The following is a 21,996-nucleotide window of genomic DNA, read 5'->3' on the forward strand; positions in this document are numbered from 1 at the left end:
GCCCACCGTGGGCAAACTGGACCGGAGAGCCGGAACAAAAGCATGGATGGAGTGTTTGTGTGAACTAATACATGTTAACACTGCTGCTGGTGAAGGAGCGGAGGGGAGAGCAAGAGAACCCTCCGCTCTTTCGGCTCCGCGGGCCGTAGTTAGCCCAAGGCTGGTCTAGGGTTTGATCTCCAGTGATTTACATTCAAGGGCATGTGCCCAGGGTTGCAGGTTTGATTCACCGGCCCTGTTAGGGGCAAGTGTGGGAGGCAACAAATCAGTGTCTCTCTTACATTGATGTTTTCCTCTCTCCTTTCCCGACTTCGTCTCTCTAAAAATCAATGGAAAAAAATATCCTCAGGTAAGGATTAACAACAACAAAAAAGATTTAATGCTTACTGTTCACACAATGTTAAACTTAGTATTGGTCAATCAATAAGAGGTCTCTGTGACCTCTATTACACGTAGAACAATTGATTATATTCCTAGATTTAAAAAGTATTCTGGCAAATAAGTATGTTAATAGAGAAACTGAAGAGGAATTGTAGTTCTTTTAAAGGCTGACTAGCAGCATCAGAGTTGATAGAACCATTATCTGTTTTCTCTCTGTCCAATAAGCTTTTTTTTAAATATAAAGTCCATAATATCCCCCATTGTCTATTGTCTAACCACTTAGTTGCTTTTCTGTGATGTAGTATCTTGATATTTTGTAGCATATTTGTTTCTGTGGGGTTTCCCCTTATATATTCTTGATTGAAAATAAAATTTAAGTGAGATGTTATCTTCATTTTCCAGATCATCAGTGTTTCATTCACTGAGACTTCCAGTTTTTCTTATCATATGTACAGAATTATATCACATGGTAAAGTTTCATAACATTTACTGAGATCAAACTTTATTTTAAAGTCCATGGCATCTAGTGATGTCCAAGCTTTCATTTCTGATGTGTGTCCTCTTAGACTGGAGGCTCATCAATTTTATTCGTCTTTTAAAAAACAGCTTTTGGTTTAGTTGATTTTCTCTCTTGATTTTCTGTTTTCAATTTCATTGATTTCTACTCTTGGTTTATTGTTTCTTTGCTTAGGTTGGATTTAGTTTGCTGCTCATTTTCTCATTTCCTAAGGTGAAAGCTTAGCTGATGTCTTTTGATTCTAATACAGGTATCTCCTGCTTTCCAAAAGTTGATGTCATGCCACTTAGATTTTAACAGAAGACCTACATTATTACTTGTTTTTGTTAAGCCAGAGAAATCCGAAGAGGTTTTTTGCTTTTAATGTAGGTCTTTTGTAAAGCAAAGCGGTGGAGCACGAACTTTCCGAAAGCAGGGGATACTCTTCACTATGCCATTTCAGCTTGTAAAAGGTTTCGTAGGAACTCTCAGATAGTGGAGGAAACCTGTATATAAATTCAATGCTATAAATTCCCTTCGAAGCACTTCTTTCACTGCATCCCACAAAATTTGATAAGTTGTTTTTATTTCAAAACATTTTCAAATTTCTCTAACCTTCTTTGTGTCTTATTTAGAAGTGTGTTGTTTAATCTCTTAAGTGCTTGGAGATTTTCCCAGCTTTCTGTTTTTGGTTTCTTGTATGATTCCATTGTGGTCTGAGAGTATACACTGTGATTTCTTTTAAATATGTGAAGGTGTGATTATGGCCCAGAATGTGATCTATTTTGATGGATGTTCTATGTGAGCTTGAGAAGAATATGTATCCCATAAATGTAGTCTATAGATGTCAGGTTTAGCCAGTTGATGGTTGGTGGTGTTGATTTAAACTATTGTATGTCCCTACTGATTTCTGCCTGCTTGACCAGCCATTCTAGTAGAGGTATGTTAAGTCTCTATGGTGGATTCATATACAGGGTGGGGCAAAAGTAGGTTTACAGTTGTGAGTTCACGAAACAAGTTTATTGTATTAAGGATTTTTTTTTATTTTTCTGTAGTTTGAATATGATATGCATAGTTATAAGTTTTTTGGCATTCTACTTGGTGTGTGTTTTTTTAAATTTTATGTGCATGACATTTACTTGAAATTCTTGGCTATTTCAAATATTCTGTTCCTCTTGTATTCCTATTACATATATGTTACACCCTTTGTAGTTATCCAACAGTTCTTGGATAGTCTGGTTTTTTGTTGTTGCTGTTTTGGGGTTTTTATTTATTTTTTGGGTTTTTTTCTCTCTGCATTTTAGTTTTGGAAGTTTCTGTTGAGATATCCTCAAACTCAGAGATTCCTTCCTTAGCTTTTTCTAGTCTGTTAATAAGCCCACCAAAGGCATTCTCTATTGGTGACAGTGTTTACCTCTGGCATTTCTTTTTTATTCTTTCTTAGAAATTTCATCTCTGCTAACATTGCCCATCTGTTCTTGTATATAGTGTCTATCCATTAGAGCCCTTAATGTCATTATAATTATTTTAAAGTCCTGGTCTGGTAATTCTGTCATCCCTGCCGTATCTGAGCCTGGTTCTGATGCTTCCTCTCAGCAAACTTTTTTTGCCTTTTAGTATGTCCTATAATCTTGATCGTTGGACATGATGTACTAGGTCAGTGGTTGGCAAACTGCGGCTCGGCAAACCACGGCTCGCGAGGCACATGTGGCTCTTTGGCCCCTTGAGTGTGGCTCTTCCACAAAATACTGACTTCTGCGCATGGGCCATGAAGTTTCAATCGCACTGTACGTGCGTGCCCGCACATGGTATTTTGTGGAAGAGCCATACTCAAGGGGCCAAAGAGCCGCATGTGGCTCGCGAGCCGCGGTTTGCCGACCACAGTAATAGGTAAAAGGAACTGCTATAAATAGGCCTTTCATAATGATATGGTAAGGTGTGGAGGTAGAGGAAGCATTCTATAGTTCTATGAGTAGGTCTCAGTCTCTGGACTGAATTTTACATGTTAATTTTTTTCCCCTCTTCATTAGGTGGGACAGGAGGGCTAAAGTGGGCTTTGAGTATTTCCTTATGCTGGCTAGTCATTTAGGCTCTGATAAAACCCCTGTAAATGAGGGTCTGGTTAGTTTCTCACTAGGGCAGACCTTGTTAGGACAGGATGCTCTGGCATTATTTAAAACTAGAGGCCTGGTGCACAGATTCCTGCACTGGTGGGGTCCCTTGGCCTGGCCTGCAGAAACTGGCTCTCCGACATCCCCCAAGGGGTCCTGGATTGCAAGAGGGCGCAGGCCAGGCCTAGGGACTCCACCAGTGCACAATTGGGGCTGGGGAGGGAACACGAGAGGGCTCCAGGGCATGTCTGGCCCATCTTACACAGTCCCCATCGGACCAATCAGAGCCATCTTGTCCAGTCCTGATCAGGGCCAGCCAGGGAGGGACCATGGGAGGTTGGCTGGCCAGGGAGGGACCACAGGAGGGCTCCAGGGCGTGTCCGGCCCAACTTACCTGGTCCTGATTGGCCGGACCCCAGCAGCAAGCTAACCTTCCAGTTGGAGCATCCTGCCCCCTGGTGGTCAGTGCACATCATAGTGACCGGTCGAAGGTCGGACACTTAGCATGTTAGGCTTTTATTATATAGGATGATTCCGTTCTCCCTCCCCCTGCTGGAAGCATGAGGGAATTTTTCTCCAATATTCTCTAAGAAGTTGGCAGAAATCCAGGAAGTAAACTCACAAGTGTGACCCCCTCCTTCCTCCTGATGACTGGGTTCCCTTGGAGTTTTAACTTTCAATTGTTCACACTGTGCCTCCAGCAATTCCTTAATTACAGTTCAGGTTTCCCTACCTGCCACTGGTTCCCACTGAGGTTTTTGCTCCTTTAAGTTGTGACTCTATTCACCTGTTTGTCTCTACAATTTGGGGGGTGGGGGGGGTGGGCACTGCTTTGCCCTGTGACATTTCTCTTTTGGATCTAAGAATATTGGTGATGTTTCAGTTTGTTGAGTTTTTACTTCTTATTAGGACAGAATGGCAACTTTCAAGCTGCTTCTATGCAGGACCAGAAATCAGAAATCCCGGAACAAACTTTCTTAAATGTGGATTTCTGGTTCTTGGTCATGGAGGTGAAAGTGACTTTTTGTTCTTAACATTTTTAATTTTTTTTATTACTTTAAATATATTTTTATTGATTTCAGAGAGGAAGGGAGGGGGAGGGAGGGGGAGAGAGAGAGAGAGAGAGAGAGAGAGAGAGAGAGAGAGAGGAGAGAGAGAAACATCAGTGATGAGAATCATTGATCAGCTGTCCCCTGCATGCCCCCTACCGGGGATCAAGCCTGCAACCCGAGCATGTGCCCTTGACCAGAATCGAACCCAGGACCTTTCAGTCCACAGGCTGACGCTCTGTTCACTGAGCCAAACCAGTTAGGGCTGAAAGTCACTTTTGACATCACTGGAAAACAAGTGCTTATGCTTTCTGGTGTCATGTTAGATGTTTCTTTAATGTAAATATGAGTTACCAACTGGTAGAATTAATATGAAAACTTGTATTGAGTAATAAAGAGTAAATGATTGGTAAATATGCAAGAACATTATCTGAAGATCTGTTATAGGGAAAAATTAACCAGGTCCAGAGTCTGATTACCTATTCAGAAGGTTGAATTCTGAGTAAGTGATTAGAAATAGGCTACTACCAGCAGTTTACCTTTTTCAAGGTTCAGCAGTTAGTGTTGGGATAGTATTGGCACACCAAGAACTCTTCCCATACAGGATTTGTTTATAATCTGCTTAGTTATTTTTAGGAAAATGTTAGGAATGAAATACTAGCTTTACATTCTTAATCTCATTACGATCATCTAAATATTTTACTTTAAAGGCTGTATTAATATAAATATCAGGTTGATTTAGAACTTGGTTCTAAAATTTACTCCTGAGAGTCATTTAAGCACAAGTGGATTCTTTTTTTTTTTTTAAGGTATTACAAATGTGTGGTTATCCCCCTATTCCCCCCAACCGCTCCCCCCCCCCCCAAGTGGATTCTTGATACATTTATCTTAGCATATACATTGTGGCATGTCATTCAGGTGCCTAACTTAAAGGAAGTTACCACTACCAGAAGGTTACTTGGCTGCTTTTGTTTCTTGCTGTGTTACTTTTGGGCAAATATCCCTTTATCTTAGTTATTTTCACAAACTATAAAATGCTTAAGTGGTTATATTCTAGTAACAAAGATTGTGAGAAATCAACAATAGCAAAAGCAACAATCTGGACTCTGGTAAAGAATAATTAAGGCAGCTGTACTAGTAAATAGATGCCTACAAGGTTCTTTGTATTTTGATTTCAGAGAGGGAGGGAGAGGGAGAGAGAGAAACATCAATGATGAGAGAGAATCATTGATTGGCTACCTCCTGTATGCCCTCTACTGGGGATTGAGCCTGCAACCCAGGCATGTGCCCTTGACCAGAATTAAACCTGGGATCCTTCAATCTGCAGGCCAATGCTCTATTCACTGAGCCCAACCAGCTAGGGCCATTTACTATATATATATATATATATATATATATATATATATATATATATATATTTCAGAGAGGAATGGGGAGGGAGAGAAACATTAATCAAATTAATCAATGATGAGAGAGAATCATTGATCGGCTGCCTCCTGAACACCCCACACTGGGGATTAAACCTGCAAGTGGGGCAATGTGCTCTGAATCAAACCGTGACCTCCTGGTTCATAGGTGGACGCTCCAGCCATGCCGGCTGGGCAGTCTTGTATTTCATAGAACGGTTGAGTCAGGGCCCTGCCTTACTGAGCTTGCCAGGGATTTCTGCACTGTTCTCATTGTATGCTTTAAATCAGTGATGGCAAACCTTTTGAGCTCAGCGTGTCAGCATTTTGAAAAACCCTAACTTAACTCTGGTGCCGTGTCACATATAGAAATTTTTTGATATTTGCAACCATACTAAAACAAAGACATATATTTTTGATATTTATTTTATATATTTAAATGCCATTTAACAAAGAAAAATCAACCAAAAAAAATGAGTTCGCATGTCACCTCTGACACGCGTGTCATAGGCTCGCCATCACTGCTTTAAATTATATTGGTCATCTAAGTACTCAGTTGGGATCATGGGGCTTAGCACTGCCATCTGCAGGCAGGGAGCTGGCTCTCAGGAACTGGCTAGTACTTTGCTGGCTGTGGTTCTTTTTTTTAGGCTGGGTTGAGTGACACTAATTAGGGATGTGTATTAAGCCAGTTTTGCCTCCCAGATAGCCCTGAAAGAGATGAGGGATAATGATTTATAAAGTGGGGGGCGGGGGGAGGGGGTGGAGGCTGCTAAACATAAAAATAACAACAACCCAATTTTTATTTTTTATTGTTGACAGTATTACAGATGTCCCCTAATTACCTTCCCCCCACTTCTCCCAGGCCACTGGTTATGAATATATGTATATAAGTTCTTTGTAATTTCTTCTCATCTCCCCTCCCCCCCCCCTTCCCTTCACTCCCCTCTGAGATACGTCAGTCTGTTCCATGCCTCTGGACCTATTTTGTCTGTCAGTTTATTATGTTCATTAGATTCCACTTGTGAGATCATGTGATATTTATCTTTCTCTGATGGCTTATTTTACTCAGGATAATATTCTTCAGGTCCATTCACGCTGTCACAAAGGGCAAGACATCCTTTTTTACAGCTGCATAGTATTTCATTGTGTAAATGTACCACAGCTTTTTTATCCACTCATCTACTGATGGGCACTTGGGTTGTTTCCAGATCTTGGCTATTGTAAATAATGCTTTGAACATAGGGGCGCATGTATTCTTTCTGATTGGTGTTTTTGGCTTCTTACGATATCTTTTAGAAATGGGATCACTGGGTCAAATGGAAGGTCCATTTTTAATTTTTTGAGTGAATGCCATACTGATTTCCATAGTGGCTACACCAATCTGCATTCCCACCAGCAGGGTACTAGTGTTCCCTTTTCTCCACATCCTCACCAGCACTTGTTTATTGATTTATTAATGGTAGCCATTCTGGGAGGTGTGAGGTAATATCTTATTGAGTTTTAATTTGCAACTCTCTGATGATTAATGATGTTGAGCATTTTTTCATGTCTCTATTGGCCATCTGCATGTCCACAATTCAGTTTTTAAAATGAGCTCCAAAGATATACAACTGGCCAATAAGCACATAAAAAAGATGCTGAACATCATTAGCCATCAGGGAAATGCAAATTAAAACCATAGTGAAGTGCTGCTTCATATAAGGATAGCTATAATCCAAAGGTAAGGTGATGGTGATGTGGAAAACTGGAACCTTCTTCATACATTGCTGGCGGGAATGCAAAATGGCGCAGCTGCTTTGGATAATAAGTGTGGCAGTTCCTTAAAAGGTTAAACATTTTCCACATGATCCAGAAATTCTACTTTTAAATATAAGCCCAAGAAAAATGAGAACATATGTCCAATCAAAAACTTGTACACAAATGTACAGCATTATTCATAGAAGCCAAAAAGTAGAAGCAATCCAAATATCCATCAATAGATAAATTGATGCGTATGGGTTTCTTTTTAGGGCCAATCCTTGCCAATTCAGTTGATATGCAGGGACACAAAGCCCTTAAAGAGAAATTAGATCAATTTTGGGTTGAAAAGCCAAAGCATAACGGGGTTCTTTCATTTAGAAGAAAAAGGACACAAGCCAGGTAGCAAAAAGCTAGATTTCTTTAGGCATGTAATAAACAGTAATGTAATAATGTTATTTGCAATACTTAAACATTCTACAGCTTCAGAAATAGTCTTTGGATTTATATCCTTTAAAACACTATACTTCACTCAGATTTTCTAAGGGCTAGCTGTTGGTAAATGTATCCATGGATACACCATTTCTTCAAATTATTCCACAGGGGAAATAAAGATTATAGGCAATACTTTGAAAAGTCTGTATATTGCTCATCCAATATAAGAAATCCAACTAAATAAAGCCTATCCAATTCCCTACTTAACCATTTTCAATTATAGAACAAAATGAGATGAAATCAGCAAAAATGAAAACGAGGAATATTTTAATACAGTAACATTCTAGGACATTAAAGTGAGTACTGGGCAAAATGGATTGCATTATATAAACCCTTTAACATACAATCAATGCAAAATGAACAGAAGGTAGAGATGATTCAGTTTGAAAATTGAGGATATTTTTCCATTGATTTTTAGAGAGTGGAAGAGAGAGGGAAAGACAGAAATATTGATGTGAGAGAAACACATCAATTGGTTGCCTCCTGCACGAACCCCAACCAGGGCCAGGGAGGAGCCTGCAACTGAGGTTCGTGCCCTTGACTGGATTCAAATCCAGGACCCTTCAGTCCGCAGGCTGATGCTCTATCCACTAAGCAAAACTGGCTAGGACTGAACACGGATTTTGTTAGCAGAATGAATCCATCTGTTAATTACTAGTTATATTGAGGGGTTGCAGCCAACTGAACAAAAAGATTTAGTGTTTTTAAAATCTACAATTTAAAGACTATCATTTATATAGAAAATGTTAATTTTAACACCTGGCTTCAATATGATTCAATACACTGTGAAGATGGCTAACTTAACAAAATATTTTTTCCATATTATAGTTTTTGTGTTTTTTCATGCTTTGACCAAGTAGAATTTAATATATAAGTACAAGGATGGTTCAATATTGGGAAATCTATCAAATTAAACATCACTACGTGATCATCACGAATAGACTCATTATGATTAAACCACATCCAGAAAATTGTGAAAATTCATAAATATTAAAAAAATGAAAATAAAAAAATCCTCAAATAAAAAATATCTAAATGATAAAGGACAAGTTAGCAAAAATAATAATTCTAAAGCCACTTCCATTAAAATCATGCCCAAAGCATGAATCTATAATTCAACAAATAACAGCATAGCAATAAAATAAAATAATTGGTATAAATATTGGGAAAGAGATAAATTCTCTTTCCTTTATTGCTAAAGACTCAAGTGAAATCAATAACTAAAACTGAAAAAAAAAACACACACACAAACTATTCTAATTACCCAGGGAACCTGGTAATATAACTGGCTATAAAAATACAAAAAGTTCTGAATTGCAAATAACTAGCATGCAAAAAAATGGAAAAAATATTCTATTCACAATATAACAAATTTTTACAAGACAAACAAGAAATAAAAACAGCTATGATAGCTTTTTGTCCTATTTAAATAGAATTTAGAGAAACCAAGATGGCAGCATAGGTAAACACCAGACATTGCTGCCTCGCACAACCACTTCAAAAATACAACTAAAAGACGGAACGGACATCACCCAGAACCACAGGAAGGCTGGCTGAGTGGAAATTCTACAACTAGAAGGAAAGAGAAAAGCACACCGAGACTCAGAGGAGGTGCAGTGCGGAAGTAAAATACTAAGGTGCGGAGGTGCATGCAGAGCGGGCTGGCGGCTGAGGGCGCGATTGTCTTTTTCAATCGGGAGGGAGTCTCAGGCTCCAAAAAGAATCCAAAAGTACGAAGATAGTGTAAGGAGCCTCTGGGACAGCTTCAAGCGTACCAACATCCGAATTATAGGGGTGCCAGAAGAAGAGAGAGGGCAAGATATTGAAAACCTATTTGAAGAAATAATGACAGAAAACTTCCCCTACCTCATGAAAGAAATAGACTTACAAGTCCAGGAAGCGCAGAGAACCCCAAACAAAAGGAATCCAAAGAGGACCACACCAAGACACATCATAATTAAAATGCCAAGAGCAAAAGACAAAGAGAGACTCTTAAAAGCAGCAAGAGAAAGAAACTCAGTTACATACAAGGGAGTACCCATACGAATGTCAGCTGATTTCTCAACAGAAACCATGCAGGCCAGAAGGGAGTGGCAAGAAATATTCAAAGTGATGAATGCCAACAACCTACAACCAAGATTACTTTATCCAGTAAAGCTATCATTCAGAATTGACGGTCAGACAAAGAGCTTCACAGATAAGAAAAAGCTAAAGGAGTTCATCACCACCAAACCAGTATTATATGAAATGCTGAAAGGTATTCTTTAAGAAGAGGAAGAAGAAGAAAAAGGTAAAGATACAAATTATGAACAACAAATATACATCTATCAACAAGTGAATCTAAAAATCAAGGGAATACATAATCTGATGAACAGAATGTACTGGTGATAATAGAATCAGAGGCATAGAAAGGGAGTGGACTTGCTATTCTTGGGGGGAAAGGGGTGTGAGGGATGCGGGAAGAGACTGGACAGAAATCGCACATCTATGAATGAGGACAGTGAGTGGGGAGTGAGGGAGGAGGGTGGGGTGGGAACCGGGTGGAGGGGAGTGTGGGGGGAAAACAGAGGAACAAATGTAATAATCTGAACAATAAAGATTTAATTAAAAAAAAAATAGAATTTAAAGCAGCCCAGTTGGCATGGCTCAATGGTTGAGTGTCCAGCTATGAACCCAGGGGTCATGGTTGCATTCCTGGTATGGCACATGTCCGGATTGTGGGCATATTCCCCAGTGTGGAGCTATGGGCATGCAGTAGGCAGCTGATCAATGGTTCTCTCTCATCATTGATGTTTCTCTCTCTCCCTCTCCCTTCCTCTCTGAAACCAATAAAAAACACACTTAAAAAATAGAATTTAAAGCAAAAACCATAATAGAAAAAGGACTTGTATACTGATAAATTAATCCTGAAATAGAACATATTATAATTTTTAAAAATTATTTTTTATTGATTTTAGGGGAGGGAGAGAGAGGAACATCAATAAGAATCATTGATCAGCTGCCTCCTGCACGCCCCCTACCGGGGATGGAGCCCGTATCCTGGGCAAGTGTGCTGATCAGGAATTAAACCATGACCTCCTGGTTCATAGGTTGACGCTCAACCAACTGAGCCACACCAGCCGGGCATATTATAATTTTTAAAGTCATTAGTTCAATTTTTTTTCAAAGTTTGAGTTTAAGATTTTTTTTCAAAATGTAAGGTTTTTAAAAATCAAAGTTTAGTCTCTTTTTATGATTACATGTTACAACTTGGTAAGGTATATTCAGCCATAGACAGCTCAGTTTTCTCAGATATTAGTGTTTAGGCATTCATGCCATCTGCTGCTACTCTGTACCTAAACTGGGATTTTTTTTTAAATTTTTTTAATATATATTTTATTGATTTTTTACAGAGAGGAAGGGAGAGAGATAGAGAGTTAGAAACATCTATGAGAGAGAAACATCGATCAGCTGCCTCCTGCACATCTCCTACTGGGGATGTGCCCGCAACCCAGGTACATGCCCTTGACCGGAATTGAACCTGGGATCTTTCAGTCCGCAGGCCGACGCTCTATCCACTGAGCCAAACTGGTTTCGGCTAAACTGGGATTTTAAGAGTGGTGGGTAAAAGTGGAACATGGCTAAAGCATTTAAAAGCCAACATTAGTAAGCAAATTCTCTGAAATCATTGTAGACCCACTTTTTTTGTTGTTTTTATCATAGACTTCTAATTCTTTCTAATTTATTTTACACTCCAGGGCTTTGGGGTTGTGTGTGTGTGTGTGTGTGTGTGTGTGTAATGTTTCTCTTCCCAAATCTTTTTAAAAGAAGCAACAAGACTGACCTTTCTAGCTTGACATAAGCTTATAAAAGTAGGAATTGCTGAAGATGATGAGCTCTCTGGAAAAAATATAGGAGGTTGTATAATCCATTGTGAATAATCTAGTTCATGACTGCGACAACATAATTGATTGGACTAAGCAAGTTTAAAATGCATTGGTAGAGATGCCACCTCACATCCACCTCCACAACTAAATTTTTTAAAATATAAAATAAGTTGGTGAGGATATGAAGGAATTGAAACTCATACATTGCTGGTGGGAATGTAAAATTGTGTGGCCATTGTGGAAAACATTTTGGCAGCTTCTTAAAAAGTTAAATGCAATTACCATATGGCCCCGCAACCACTCTTAGTTACATAACTGAAAGAATTTAAAACATGCCCAGACAAAACTTATACACAAATGTTCCCAGTAGCATTATTCACAAAATAGCCAAAAGGTGGAAACAAGCCAAATGTCCATTTGGATAAAGAAAGTGTGGCATAACCATACAATGGAATATTATTCAGCCATACAAAGGAATGAAGTACTGACACAACATGGATTAGCCTTAAAAACATTGTGCTAAAAGAAACCAGACACAAAAGGTCACATATTATATGATTCAATTTATATGAAATATCCAGAATAGGGAAATCCATTGAGGCAGAAAGCAGATTAGTAGTTGCCAAGGCTGGAGGGGTAGGAAGTGACTGCTTAATGGACAAGGGGTTCCCTTTAGAGGTGATGAAACTGTTTTGGAACTAGAGATGGTGGTTGCACCACACCACATCATGATTATACTAAATGCAATGGAATCACATTAAAATGGTTGGTTTTATGTGAATTTCACTTCAATTAAAAGAAATGCTTTTGCCCGGCTGTGGTGGCTCAGTGATTAAGTGTTGACCTATGAACCAGGTCACAGTCAGATTCCCAGTCGGGGCCCAGGCTCCATCCCCAGTGGGAGAGGGTTGGGGGAGGGGCAGAAGTCAGCTGATCAATGATTCTCATCATTGATGTTTCTTTTTTTTTTTTAATATATTTTATTGATTTTTTACAGAGAGGAAGGGAGAGAGATAGAGTTAGAAACATCGATGAGAGAGAAACATCGATCAGCTGCCTCCTGCACATCTCCCACTGGGGATGTGCCCGCAACCCAGGTACATGCCCCCGACCGGAATCGAACCTGGGACCTTTCAGTCCGCAGGCCGACGCTCTATCCACTGAGCCAAACCGGTTCCGGCCTCATCATTGATGTTTCTATTTCTTTCTCCCTCTCCCTTCCTTTCTGAAATCAGTAAAAATATATTTTTTGAAAATGCTTTGGTACTGTCATCTCAGAATGTATTGTTATTCTAAAGTTAGTGCTTCAAAAACCACCCCAAAACAGCTCTAATACCTTCAATAAAATTACAGCATGGACTTTCACATAAAGCGAGGCTTTATGCATTGGAATATTACTCAAATCAGTTAAAGCTCTTGAATTATTTCATCTCCCAAACGAAATCTAGATAGCATTTCCTTCTAGTACTATTGAGCAAAATATTAAAAATTTTTAAACAAAATGTTTTTGGCCCTAGCTGATTTGGCTCAGTGGATAGAGTTGGCCTGCGTCCTGAAGGGTCCCGGTTTCAGACTTGATCCCCAGTAGGCGGCATACAGGAGGCAGCCAATCAATAATTCTGTCTCATCAATGATATTTCTATCTCTCCCTCTTCCTTCCTCTCTGAAACCAATAATATATATATATTTCAAAATGTTTTGGGATGTTTAGAAAACCAGTGTTGACTCTAATTTTTTAGAGGAAAGATTTTCCCTATTGAGTTGCCATGTGGGTCTTGTGATAAACTAGTGGTGCAAACTTTTACCCTTCAATATGTATGTGTTTTGGTTTTGTCTCAAACTAGTTTGTAGGGAGCTTCTGCCTGTATTTCATAGCTGGAGAATATGAGAGCTAAAGGTGTCAGTTTCCACCAGGAGCTCTTACCACAGTAGTATTCTTTGGACCCTCTCTCTCTTATATTATGTTCCTCACAGATCTACTTCCAGTCTGAAATCACCACATTCTGATGATAATCAGGTCTTAATTCTCTCAGAAAAGTCATCACCCAGTGAAATTCTTGGAAATTTGAAACAACAGATATTAGTATTCAGAATTTTAAAGAACATTGTATTATAGCCAGGAATGTTTGCTAATGAATTATGAATTACCAGTGTATACTAAAGTAGCAACTGTGCCAAAGTTCAAGAATAGGATGTGTTCTATATATTCTTAGTCATTTATAATCAATATAAAACTTTAGAATGTTAATTCCTACAGCAAGAACTAATGACATCTTAAAACGTGGTTCACCATAGAGTTAGACTTTCCATATTTTATTAAATTAAATGTACTAAAAATCCAAATATAAGTGAAAAATTCAGTCACAAAGATGGCTTTAAACACAAACATTTCTGAATGATGCTTTATTCTAACTGGAATATAAGGAAATTTTGGTGATATTTATTCAATTTTCTTAGTGTTCCCTACCTTTGGACTCCCAATCATACTAACATAACTGTATACTGAAGAATTAATCAGAGTGTGTGGCACTTTATAATATTTTATATTCAATTATTCTGAAATGCTTATATACAATCTGATCACACTGTTTAGTCAGCAAATAAAAAATTTAAAGATTCCAGATGTGGAATGTTTTATAAGTGTTTAGAGTTTTTCTGACCAGAGTTCAATTTAGCTAGCCATGTTGTTAATATAGGACCTATATGTTTTTCTTTTGGGCATGAGTATATCATGTTATAATTTTTTCTTTCAAAGTGTTTCTCAACTTTTCACTTAGAAGCTTTTTGTTTTCTCTCAAGTTATTGTAAGACCCTGTCAACATCTTTGTTTGAAGGCAGACCAAAACCAAATTTTAAAAAGGAAAAAAAAAGTTTTTTCAACAGGATCAGCTTCTGGCTTTAATATTTATGTATTTGTAAACTGATGTTAAAATGCTCTCAAAAATGTTATTTAGGAAAGCACAATTTGGTAACATCAATTTTTCATTTATAGCTTTTTCTAAAAAAGATCCCAAGAAACTGCTAACTTAATTTCCCCCCTCAAGTACTTTTAAGTACTTCAAAGTTCAATCTAAAGTGCATGTAAAACCCTCTCATTCTCAAACTTACTAAACTAAGAGTTAAAAATACAATGGCTAGTGAGCAGAATAGGAAAGTATAGGCTACTTTATCAAGAGTAAAGTTCTTACAGTGTTGGGTTTAAGATGAAAAAAATGAAAGAATATGGAACAAAAGCTCTCACAACTGTGGAAAGAGCTCTTCTTGAAGTGGATGGGCTTTTAATATCTAAGCTGGAGATTAAATGCAGAAATGAGATAACATTTCAGTTTTCCCAAACATCAAAAAAAACAACAACAGTAAAGTATTACAAATTAGGTATGGTGATAATTGAGTTAGAAAAGCTTGGTTACCACTCTAGGCCAGATACCATTCAGTAAAACTGTAATTTCTAATTTTAGAAAGTTTGGCTTCATATTAAATTTTTTTTTACAGTATATAAATTATATATATAATGTTTACCTGCATCTCAAATTGTAATGCTCAAGCCTATAAAAGGATGTTTATTTCCAAGATCCTCAAAAGCCCCACTACTCCCTTTTATATTTGTAAAACCATTAATTTCAAAAATACTTCTAACAGAAATGCTCAATAGTTCATCCAAAATTCAAAGCCCACATCAGTCAACAGTTTCTCATAATGTATTGTGCTGTATTCTCTAATATCACATGGTCACTTTCTGTTAATTTATGAACACTTTTCACGGGCAAGAGTCCTTAAAGACAAAGGGATAAAGTTGACTTTGTTGCTATTCACTTTGAATATTAAGTTGTGCTTGCCTCCTAAAAATTAAAATGAGCTGCAGTAAAAAAGATATATGTTCATTTGTACCATATTTAGTTGTACTAACAACTAAAATCTTAAAAATAAGAGAATGAAACTATGTTAATTGAAAAATGAAAGATGAGAAGCAATAACAATATTTTAATCTTTTGTTAAAGTCTCAAGTTGTATTAAATTGCTAACCAAATTGAGGTAGAGGTAGGCCCTAATGTTATTCCTCTCACATATCAGAACTTAGGCCTCTCACCTTAACTTGTATGCATTTCCCCCCTAATTATATAAACATGATTCATTTGGAAATATGTGTTATGATAGAAAAATTATAGCATCATTCAAATGGTATTTTACAAAATTCTTAATAGCGAGGCTAAAAAAAAAAGTATTTATAAAATGTACACAATAAGTCAATGTTCCCTGCCAGTCATAAATATATTTGTTTTTCCTCCAAGTGTAAGGGGGGGGGGGGGGGGAGAGTTCAGAAACTATATTATGCAAAGATTATGAAGTCATGTAATGAAGACATTAAAACGTAACTAGTAGGGTAAGAACTAAGAACCTGGTGTCTAGTTTTCCTCTTTGAAGGTTACACATAAACTTTGATTCATATTAAATATCTCTTATTAAAGCAGACTTAAATTCCATTAAACACAAATCTATTTCCATTTTAAATCACATACAAGTGCTATGTGATCCGAGGGATGAGAAACACTAGGTAAGGCCTGGTGGGTGGTAACTTCTTCATGACTAGGTAGTGGAATAACCTGTTCAACCTCTAACGCATTTAAGTCAATGAAAATGTAATCTAGACATCCATGAAAGCCACCAACATAATTTGTGTAAGCAGGTTCACCACAAGCACTTTTCAGTTTCAAGAAATGGGTAAGAGACATGCTGCATCGTTCCTCTTCCCCATAGGAAGCCCAGTCTTCATGATCCTCTGGAATGTTGCCATTGATGACAAAATGATACATTCCTGTTGATGGGGTACTATTAAAGTCCCCACAAAATATAACTGGTATGCCAGGATACAGATCACATGAGACATGTCTAATGTGAGCCAAGGCTACTGCTATTTGAATGAGACGAATGTACCCACCTATGAATATAAAAAACATTAATGTAAGTACCTTTTAAATTGCCTTTAAGTTAAAACAAACAAAAACAAAACAAACTACAGCATTTGTGTGACATTCAAGATGTGTATTTGTGTGTGTAAAAGATTAGATAGAGGTAGTCAAAAGGTACAAACTTTCAGTTATAAGATAAATAAGTACTGAGGATTTAATGTACAACATGAGTATAGTTAACACTGCTGTATGGATATTTGAAAGTTGCTAAGAGAATAAATCCTGAAAATTCTCATCACAAGAAGAAAAAAAAACCCACTTTTTTTTTGGTATTTATATAAGTTTGTTGTGGTAATCATTTTTGCAATGTATGCAATTCAAGTCATTATGTTGTACACCTTAAACTTGTACAATGTTGTATGTTAATTATATCTCAATAAAACTTAAAGAAAATATATATATATTTGTGTAAAACAGCTTTACTGACCTTAAGTTACCATGTTTAAGTCACTTGTGAAAACCAATAAAACCTACCTTTGGGATGCCAGTAGAGATGGGTATTAGCAACACATATCTTTCTAGAAGAGTCCTTTGTAGACTGAAGAACAGAAACCTAAAACATACAGAAAGTGTTAAGACTTCAGTTGCTATCTGCCAATCTCCTGAATGTTTTTTAAATCTAAGACTATAAGATGAAATAACATTTTATTCTATATCCTTCCCATACTGATGAAGTATAATCATAACTGAAATTTAACTTTTGTTAAAAGTTTTTTTTTTTTTTAAATATATTTTATTGATTTTTTACAGAGAGGAAGGGAGAGAGATAGAGAGCTAGAAACATCGATGAGAGAGAAACATCGATCAGCTGCCTCCTGCACATCTCCCACTGGGGATGTGCCCGCAACCCAGGTACATGCCCTTGACCGGAATCGAACCCGGGACCTTTCTGTCCACAGGCCGACGCTCTATCCACTGAGCCAAACCGGTTTCGGCAAAAGTTGTTTTTTTTTTAATTGATTTTAAGGAGAGAGGAGGAAGAAGGAGGGGTAGGGAGGAAACGAAACACATTGATTTGTTGTTCCACTTATTTATTATTCATTCATTGGTTGATTCCTGTTTGTGCCCTGATGGGGGATGGAACCCAAAACTTCAGCACATCAGGATGACACTCTAATCAACTGAGCTACCCTGCCAGGGCTAAAAGTTTTTGAATACAGTAGTGTCTCCTTATCCATGGGAAATATATTCTAAAATCCTCAGTGGATGCCTGAGATCACAAAAAGTACCAAACCCTATAATATACACTATGTTTTCCTATACATACATACCTATGATAAAGTTTAATTTATAAATTAGGCACAGTAAGAGATTAACAATAGCTAATAATAAAACAAAAATTATAACACTGCATATACTGTAATAAAAGTAATGTGAACTCTCTCTCAAAATATTGTATGGTTCCCACTCTACGGGAGGAATGAAGTGAGGTGAAGGGGCAGGCAGTGTAACGGTGTGAGGCTACTATAAGGGTTACTTGAACATGAGTGACAGTCCATCTGATGCCCAGGACAGCTACCAAGGGACTAATGAACTTGGATAAGTCAACTTGGCCATTTCCCCCATTTATAAAATAGGAAGGCTAATATCTAAATAATGGGAATAGCACGATTACTATGAACCAAAAATTAAAATAATAGCTAGTATTTATGGAGCACTTTGTAAAACATGATGTCAGACACTAAAGTACTTTAGAACATGTCGGAACAGTTCTTGGCAAGTGGTAAGAAAATATTAGCTATTCCCATTATCCTTGTAGTTCGCACGTGTCTCTCCCACTAGGTTATAAGCACGAATAGAGTCCCCGTTCGCCTTGCTCAAGGCAACCTGCAGCATGCCCGGCACACTGGAGTGCTCAGTAAGTACTTGCTCAATGAATGAACGACGGTTAACCTTCGTGCTGAAGGTACACGGGCAAACACCTTTCAGTAAAATCTGGATGGTTTTACCCAATTAGAGGCAGCCCCACCCACCCTCCCTTTCCAGGACCCTAAACATGGATGAGTGTGTAAAGAGGCCGGCGGAGCTGCTTTACCTGAAGGACAGACGACCTCTGGAACACCCTCTCCTGGGCCGAAGGGTTCAACACTAATTTCTCCAGCAGTTCTTTGTGAAGTGGGTCGGACTGCAGGGCCTCGTGGAAAGAAATGTCATGCTGGCTAAGGAGGCTGAACTTGGACTTTCGGTAGAAGGTAGCCAGGCCTTCCTGCTGCTTGATTCGAAACACGCCCTCCAGCCCAAAGGCCTCGAGGGCCGGCACCAAGCTGTCCGTGAACACGCAGCGGTCAACCTCCTGCAAGCAGATGAGGTCGGCGTTGTAGCCGGTGAGTTCCTTCTGGATGAGGTTCTGACGGTAGTCGAGCTCCAGGGCGTAAGGGGCGCAGTACGGGTACAGGACGGTCCGCGAAAACTCGGTCTGGGCGTACGTGTCGGCGAGGATGTTGTAGGAGACCGTGCGGATGAGCGCGTCGTCCGTCACCTTCTTCGTGTAGAGATGCCGGTGATCGAAGGTGCAAGTGCCGGGCCCAGCCTCCACTGGACACACGCTTTCCAACTCCCGGCTGGGCCCGAAGCGCTGCCCATTGCCTGGGGTGCAATGAAGCTTGAGACGCAGCCCGATGTCGGCATTGGACGGGGTGTAGACGCGCTCGTCCACGCCCGTGCTCGTCCAGCCAGTACTGGGCGAGGAGGGCGACAATGACGACGGGCCCCCGCCCTCCGGCTCCGCCGATCCCGGTTTGGCTTCCCTGTACCAGCGGAAGAGGGAGCCGGCGGGATCCCCAAACTCGAGGCTGAGCTTGGGGCACACCGGGAAGCCGGCCATGATGTACCGTGGCAACTGCAGCTCGGTGAAGGCGGGCGGGTTGCGCTCCACCTTGTACTTGACATCGCCGATCTGCAGCACCGCACCGTCCTGCCAGGCGTCCACGTTGAGCACATCTTCGGCCACCGCCTCCTCCCGGTAGTACAGCTTCACCACGGGCTCGCAGGCCGCCGCCTGCTCAGACCCAGGCCCCGCACAGGCTCCGCCGCCGCTCGCGTTTGGCCGGTTCTTCCGGCTCTTCTTGGCCGCGGCCGCTTTCGCGTGGCCTTTAAGGGCGTTGGTGGCGATCCGGCTGAGGACTCGACCCAGCGGCTCGCTCTGGTCGCGCTGCATGTTCTTGTGGCTGCCATCGGCCAACGAGAACGACAGGCTGAGCTTCGGCTCGGAGGGCACACAGCGCACAACAGCGCGCTCCATCGGGTCCACCGCCGGCTCCGCCTGACTGTGTCGCTCCACGGCCGCGCGGAACCCACGAAGCGCGGCGCGGGCGCCTGGGAGCCTCCACATGAACCTGGTGGCCCAGCGGCAGACACAACAGGCGGCCGCTAAGCCTCAGGGGCTCACCGAGCAGAAGCCGCCGCCGGCTCGAGGGCCCATTCAGTCCCGCAACTTCCGGCCGGTGAGGAGAGGGCGGACGTGCTCCTGCCAAGCACTTTCGCCAGGGCCGCTCACGTGCCCCTTTCTTTCCGTAGCCACGTCTGTGTCTAATAGCTCCGAGATTAATTTTTATCTTCCATTTGAATCATAAAGAGGGGGAAATGAAGAACAGATAGAGGCGCCAAAGGGAAATATTAGACTCCATGGTTTTATCGAAAGTGCAGTTGGAGGATGGGAGGTAAGGTGCGCCACGCCGGAAGTGGCTGGGCGGTGTCACGCGTTCCCCTCACGGAAGAAGGCGGTGCCTCGCCGGAGCCGTTACCGCCCGCTTTCCGTTCGCGTCGTCCTGGGCTGAACTGCTGCGAGAGCGAGGCCGCTCCGCCCGGAAAGTCGGGGTCCGGCTCCGGGCGTGGCCAGCGTTGCTCAACCTTCTCCACTGCCTTCCCGACGCGCCTCGCCCTCTTCAGAGGTGCGGCGGCGGGGTCGCCTCGGGCCGGGCCAGCGCCGACGCGCGGAGCCGAGCTTTGTGGTAGTTGATAACAGTGAACAATATGTGGTAGTTCTCACTTAGTGCGCGATGACTTTGCTAAAAACGTCTCCTTCAGGGGGGAGGCCGGAGAGATGATGTTACCTGTTCAAGGTCACGCAGACATTTGCCGAGTAAAGGACAGGAGACTGAGAAGAGCCAGCGAGTGAGGAGAGCTAAGTGTGGCTTCACTGAAAGCCAAATGCAGAAAGTATTTCAAGAAACAGTGATTTTGTGTGTTTAATATAATTGTTATTCTGTGACTAATTCGCGGGGGGGCGGGGGGCGGGGGGAGCCCTTGAAGATTCAAAGAACCAAGTGCGAAGTCTTTCTTTCTGAACAGATGGTCTATTTGTAGATGCTACCTTATGCTACAAGTAGAGCGGTTATTGGGTGTTTAGTAAGAAACCATACCTCCCCCCCCCTCCCCCCGGCTTACCGTGAGGAAAAGAAACTGAGCTGTGTGCTACGAGGAGGCTGAATTTTGCAGCCGTTGGAAGTTTCTGTTCCTGCCCGCCCCTGCCCGCCCGAGCATTTGGCAGGTGACTGGACACCGACTGACGGTATAGGACCTGTAGGCTGTCCAGGGGTACACGATAGGGATGAACCTCAATCCATTGCGTCAACTGGCCGACCTACGGAAGAGAGAAAATAAGTCCTAGCCCTCCCGTGTATAGCACCCACATGTAGCACTATGAACATGGCATTTTTCTGGTCCCCAGCACTTTCCTTCGTGCACCTTTGCAGAACTCTATCTTAAATCACCTTATGTAAAGAGAAACACCCTACTAGAAAATGTAACTTTCCTTCAAGCAGGCTGGTCTAATTTATCCCTGTAACAGTATTAATCTTGGTTTTGAGACAGATGCCTTGAGGCGTCATGCTTCTTTTCGTTTATTTTTTGAAAGATTAAAATATGCCTATAGTGAACCAAGTAATCTTTCTACCCCGACTCAGATGCATACACAAATATGTATGAATATACCAGAGGCCCCGTGCACGAATCCGTGCACGGGTGTAGGGGAAGGACCACGGGAGGTTGGCTGGCCAGGGGAGGGACCGCAGGAGGTTGGTCGCCAGCCCCAAGAAGGGAGCTGGCCCTTGGCCCCTCTGGGAAAGGGGCCATGTTCACCGCCACCCAGCCCCGGTTTCCCGTCCCAGCCCAGGCCCAAAGGCCCCGGCGGGGTCAGGAGAGGAGGCAACCGTTGCTGGGCCAAAAGGCTGGGCCAGGTGCAGAAGGAATGGACGCCAGAAACCAATGCCTCCGTCGGCTGCACCAATTTACACTCCCACCAACAATGCTATTTCTTATATTTTACTACATTTCATATTAACTATAACTGGTAATTGTATAATTTATAATGATGACATTATATATTATACTAGAGTCCCAGTGCACAAAATTATGCATGGAGGGGGGTTCCCCTCAGCCCAGCCTGCACCCTTTCCAATCTGGGATCCCTCGGGGGATGTCCGACTGCCTCTCACAATCCGGGACCACTGGCTGCTAACTGCTCACCTGCCTGCCTGCCTGATTG

At 40.9% G+C, this 21,996-nt stretch overlaps 2 protein-coding genes across 3 annotated transcripts in view; one reads left to right on the plus strand and one right to left on the minus strand.

Moving 5' to 3' along the window:
• The window catches only part of PDE12 (phosphodiesterase 12), a 90,379-nt gene extending 70,437 nt beyond the window's left edge, over nucleotides 1-19,942 (minus strand). Inside the window, exons 1-3 of one of the 2 annotated variants that reach the window (XM_081105957.1) lie at nucleotides 18,547-19,942; nucleotides 16,986-17,064; nucleotides 15,233-16,480 (exon numbers count right to left, since the gene is read on the minus strand). In XM_081105957.1, the coding sequence (XP_080962083.1) occupies nucleotides 16,038-16,480; nucleotides 16,986-17,064; nucleotides 18,547-19,842 (1,818 nt within the window). In that variant the 5' untranslated portion in view covers nucleotides 19,843-19,942 and the 3' untranslated portion in view covers nucleotides 15,233-16,037. Of the gene's footprint in view, nucleotides 1-15,232; nucleotides 16,481-16,985; nucleotides 17,065-18,546 lie in introns of those variants that run through there. The other variant, XM_081105958.1, reaches the window with a different exon arrangement.
• A 278-nt stretch (nucleotides 19,943-20,220) lies between these two features.
• The window catches only part of DNAH12 (dynein axonemal heavy chain 12), a 244,444-nt gene continuing 242,668 nt past the window's right edge, over nucleotides 20,221-21,996 (plus strand). Inside the window, exon 1 of the mRNA XM_081105960.1 lies at nucleotides 20,221-20,401. The gene's annotated coding sequence lies outside the window, so the exon portion shown is untranslated. The remainder of the gene's footprint in view (nucleotides 20,402-21,996) is intronic.

Source organism: Myotis nattereri (assembly GCF_964212035.1).
Source record: "Myotis nattereri genome assembly, chromosome: 14".
Taxonomy (NCBI): Eukaryota; Metazoa; Chordata; class Mammalia; order Chiroptera; family Vespertilionidae; genus Myotis; species Myotis nattereri.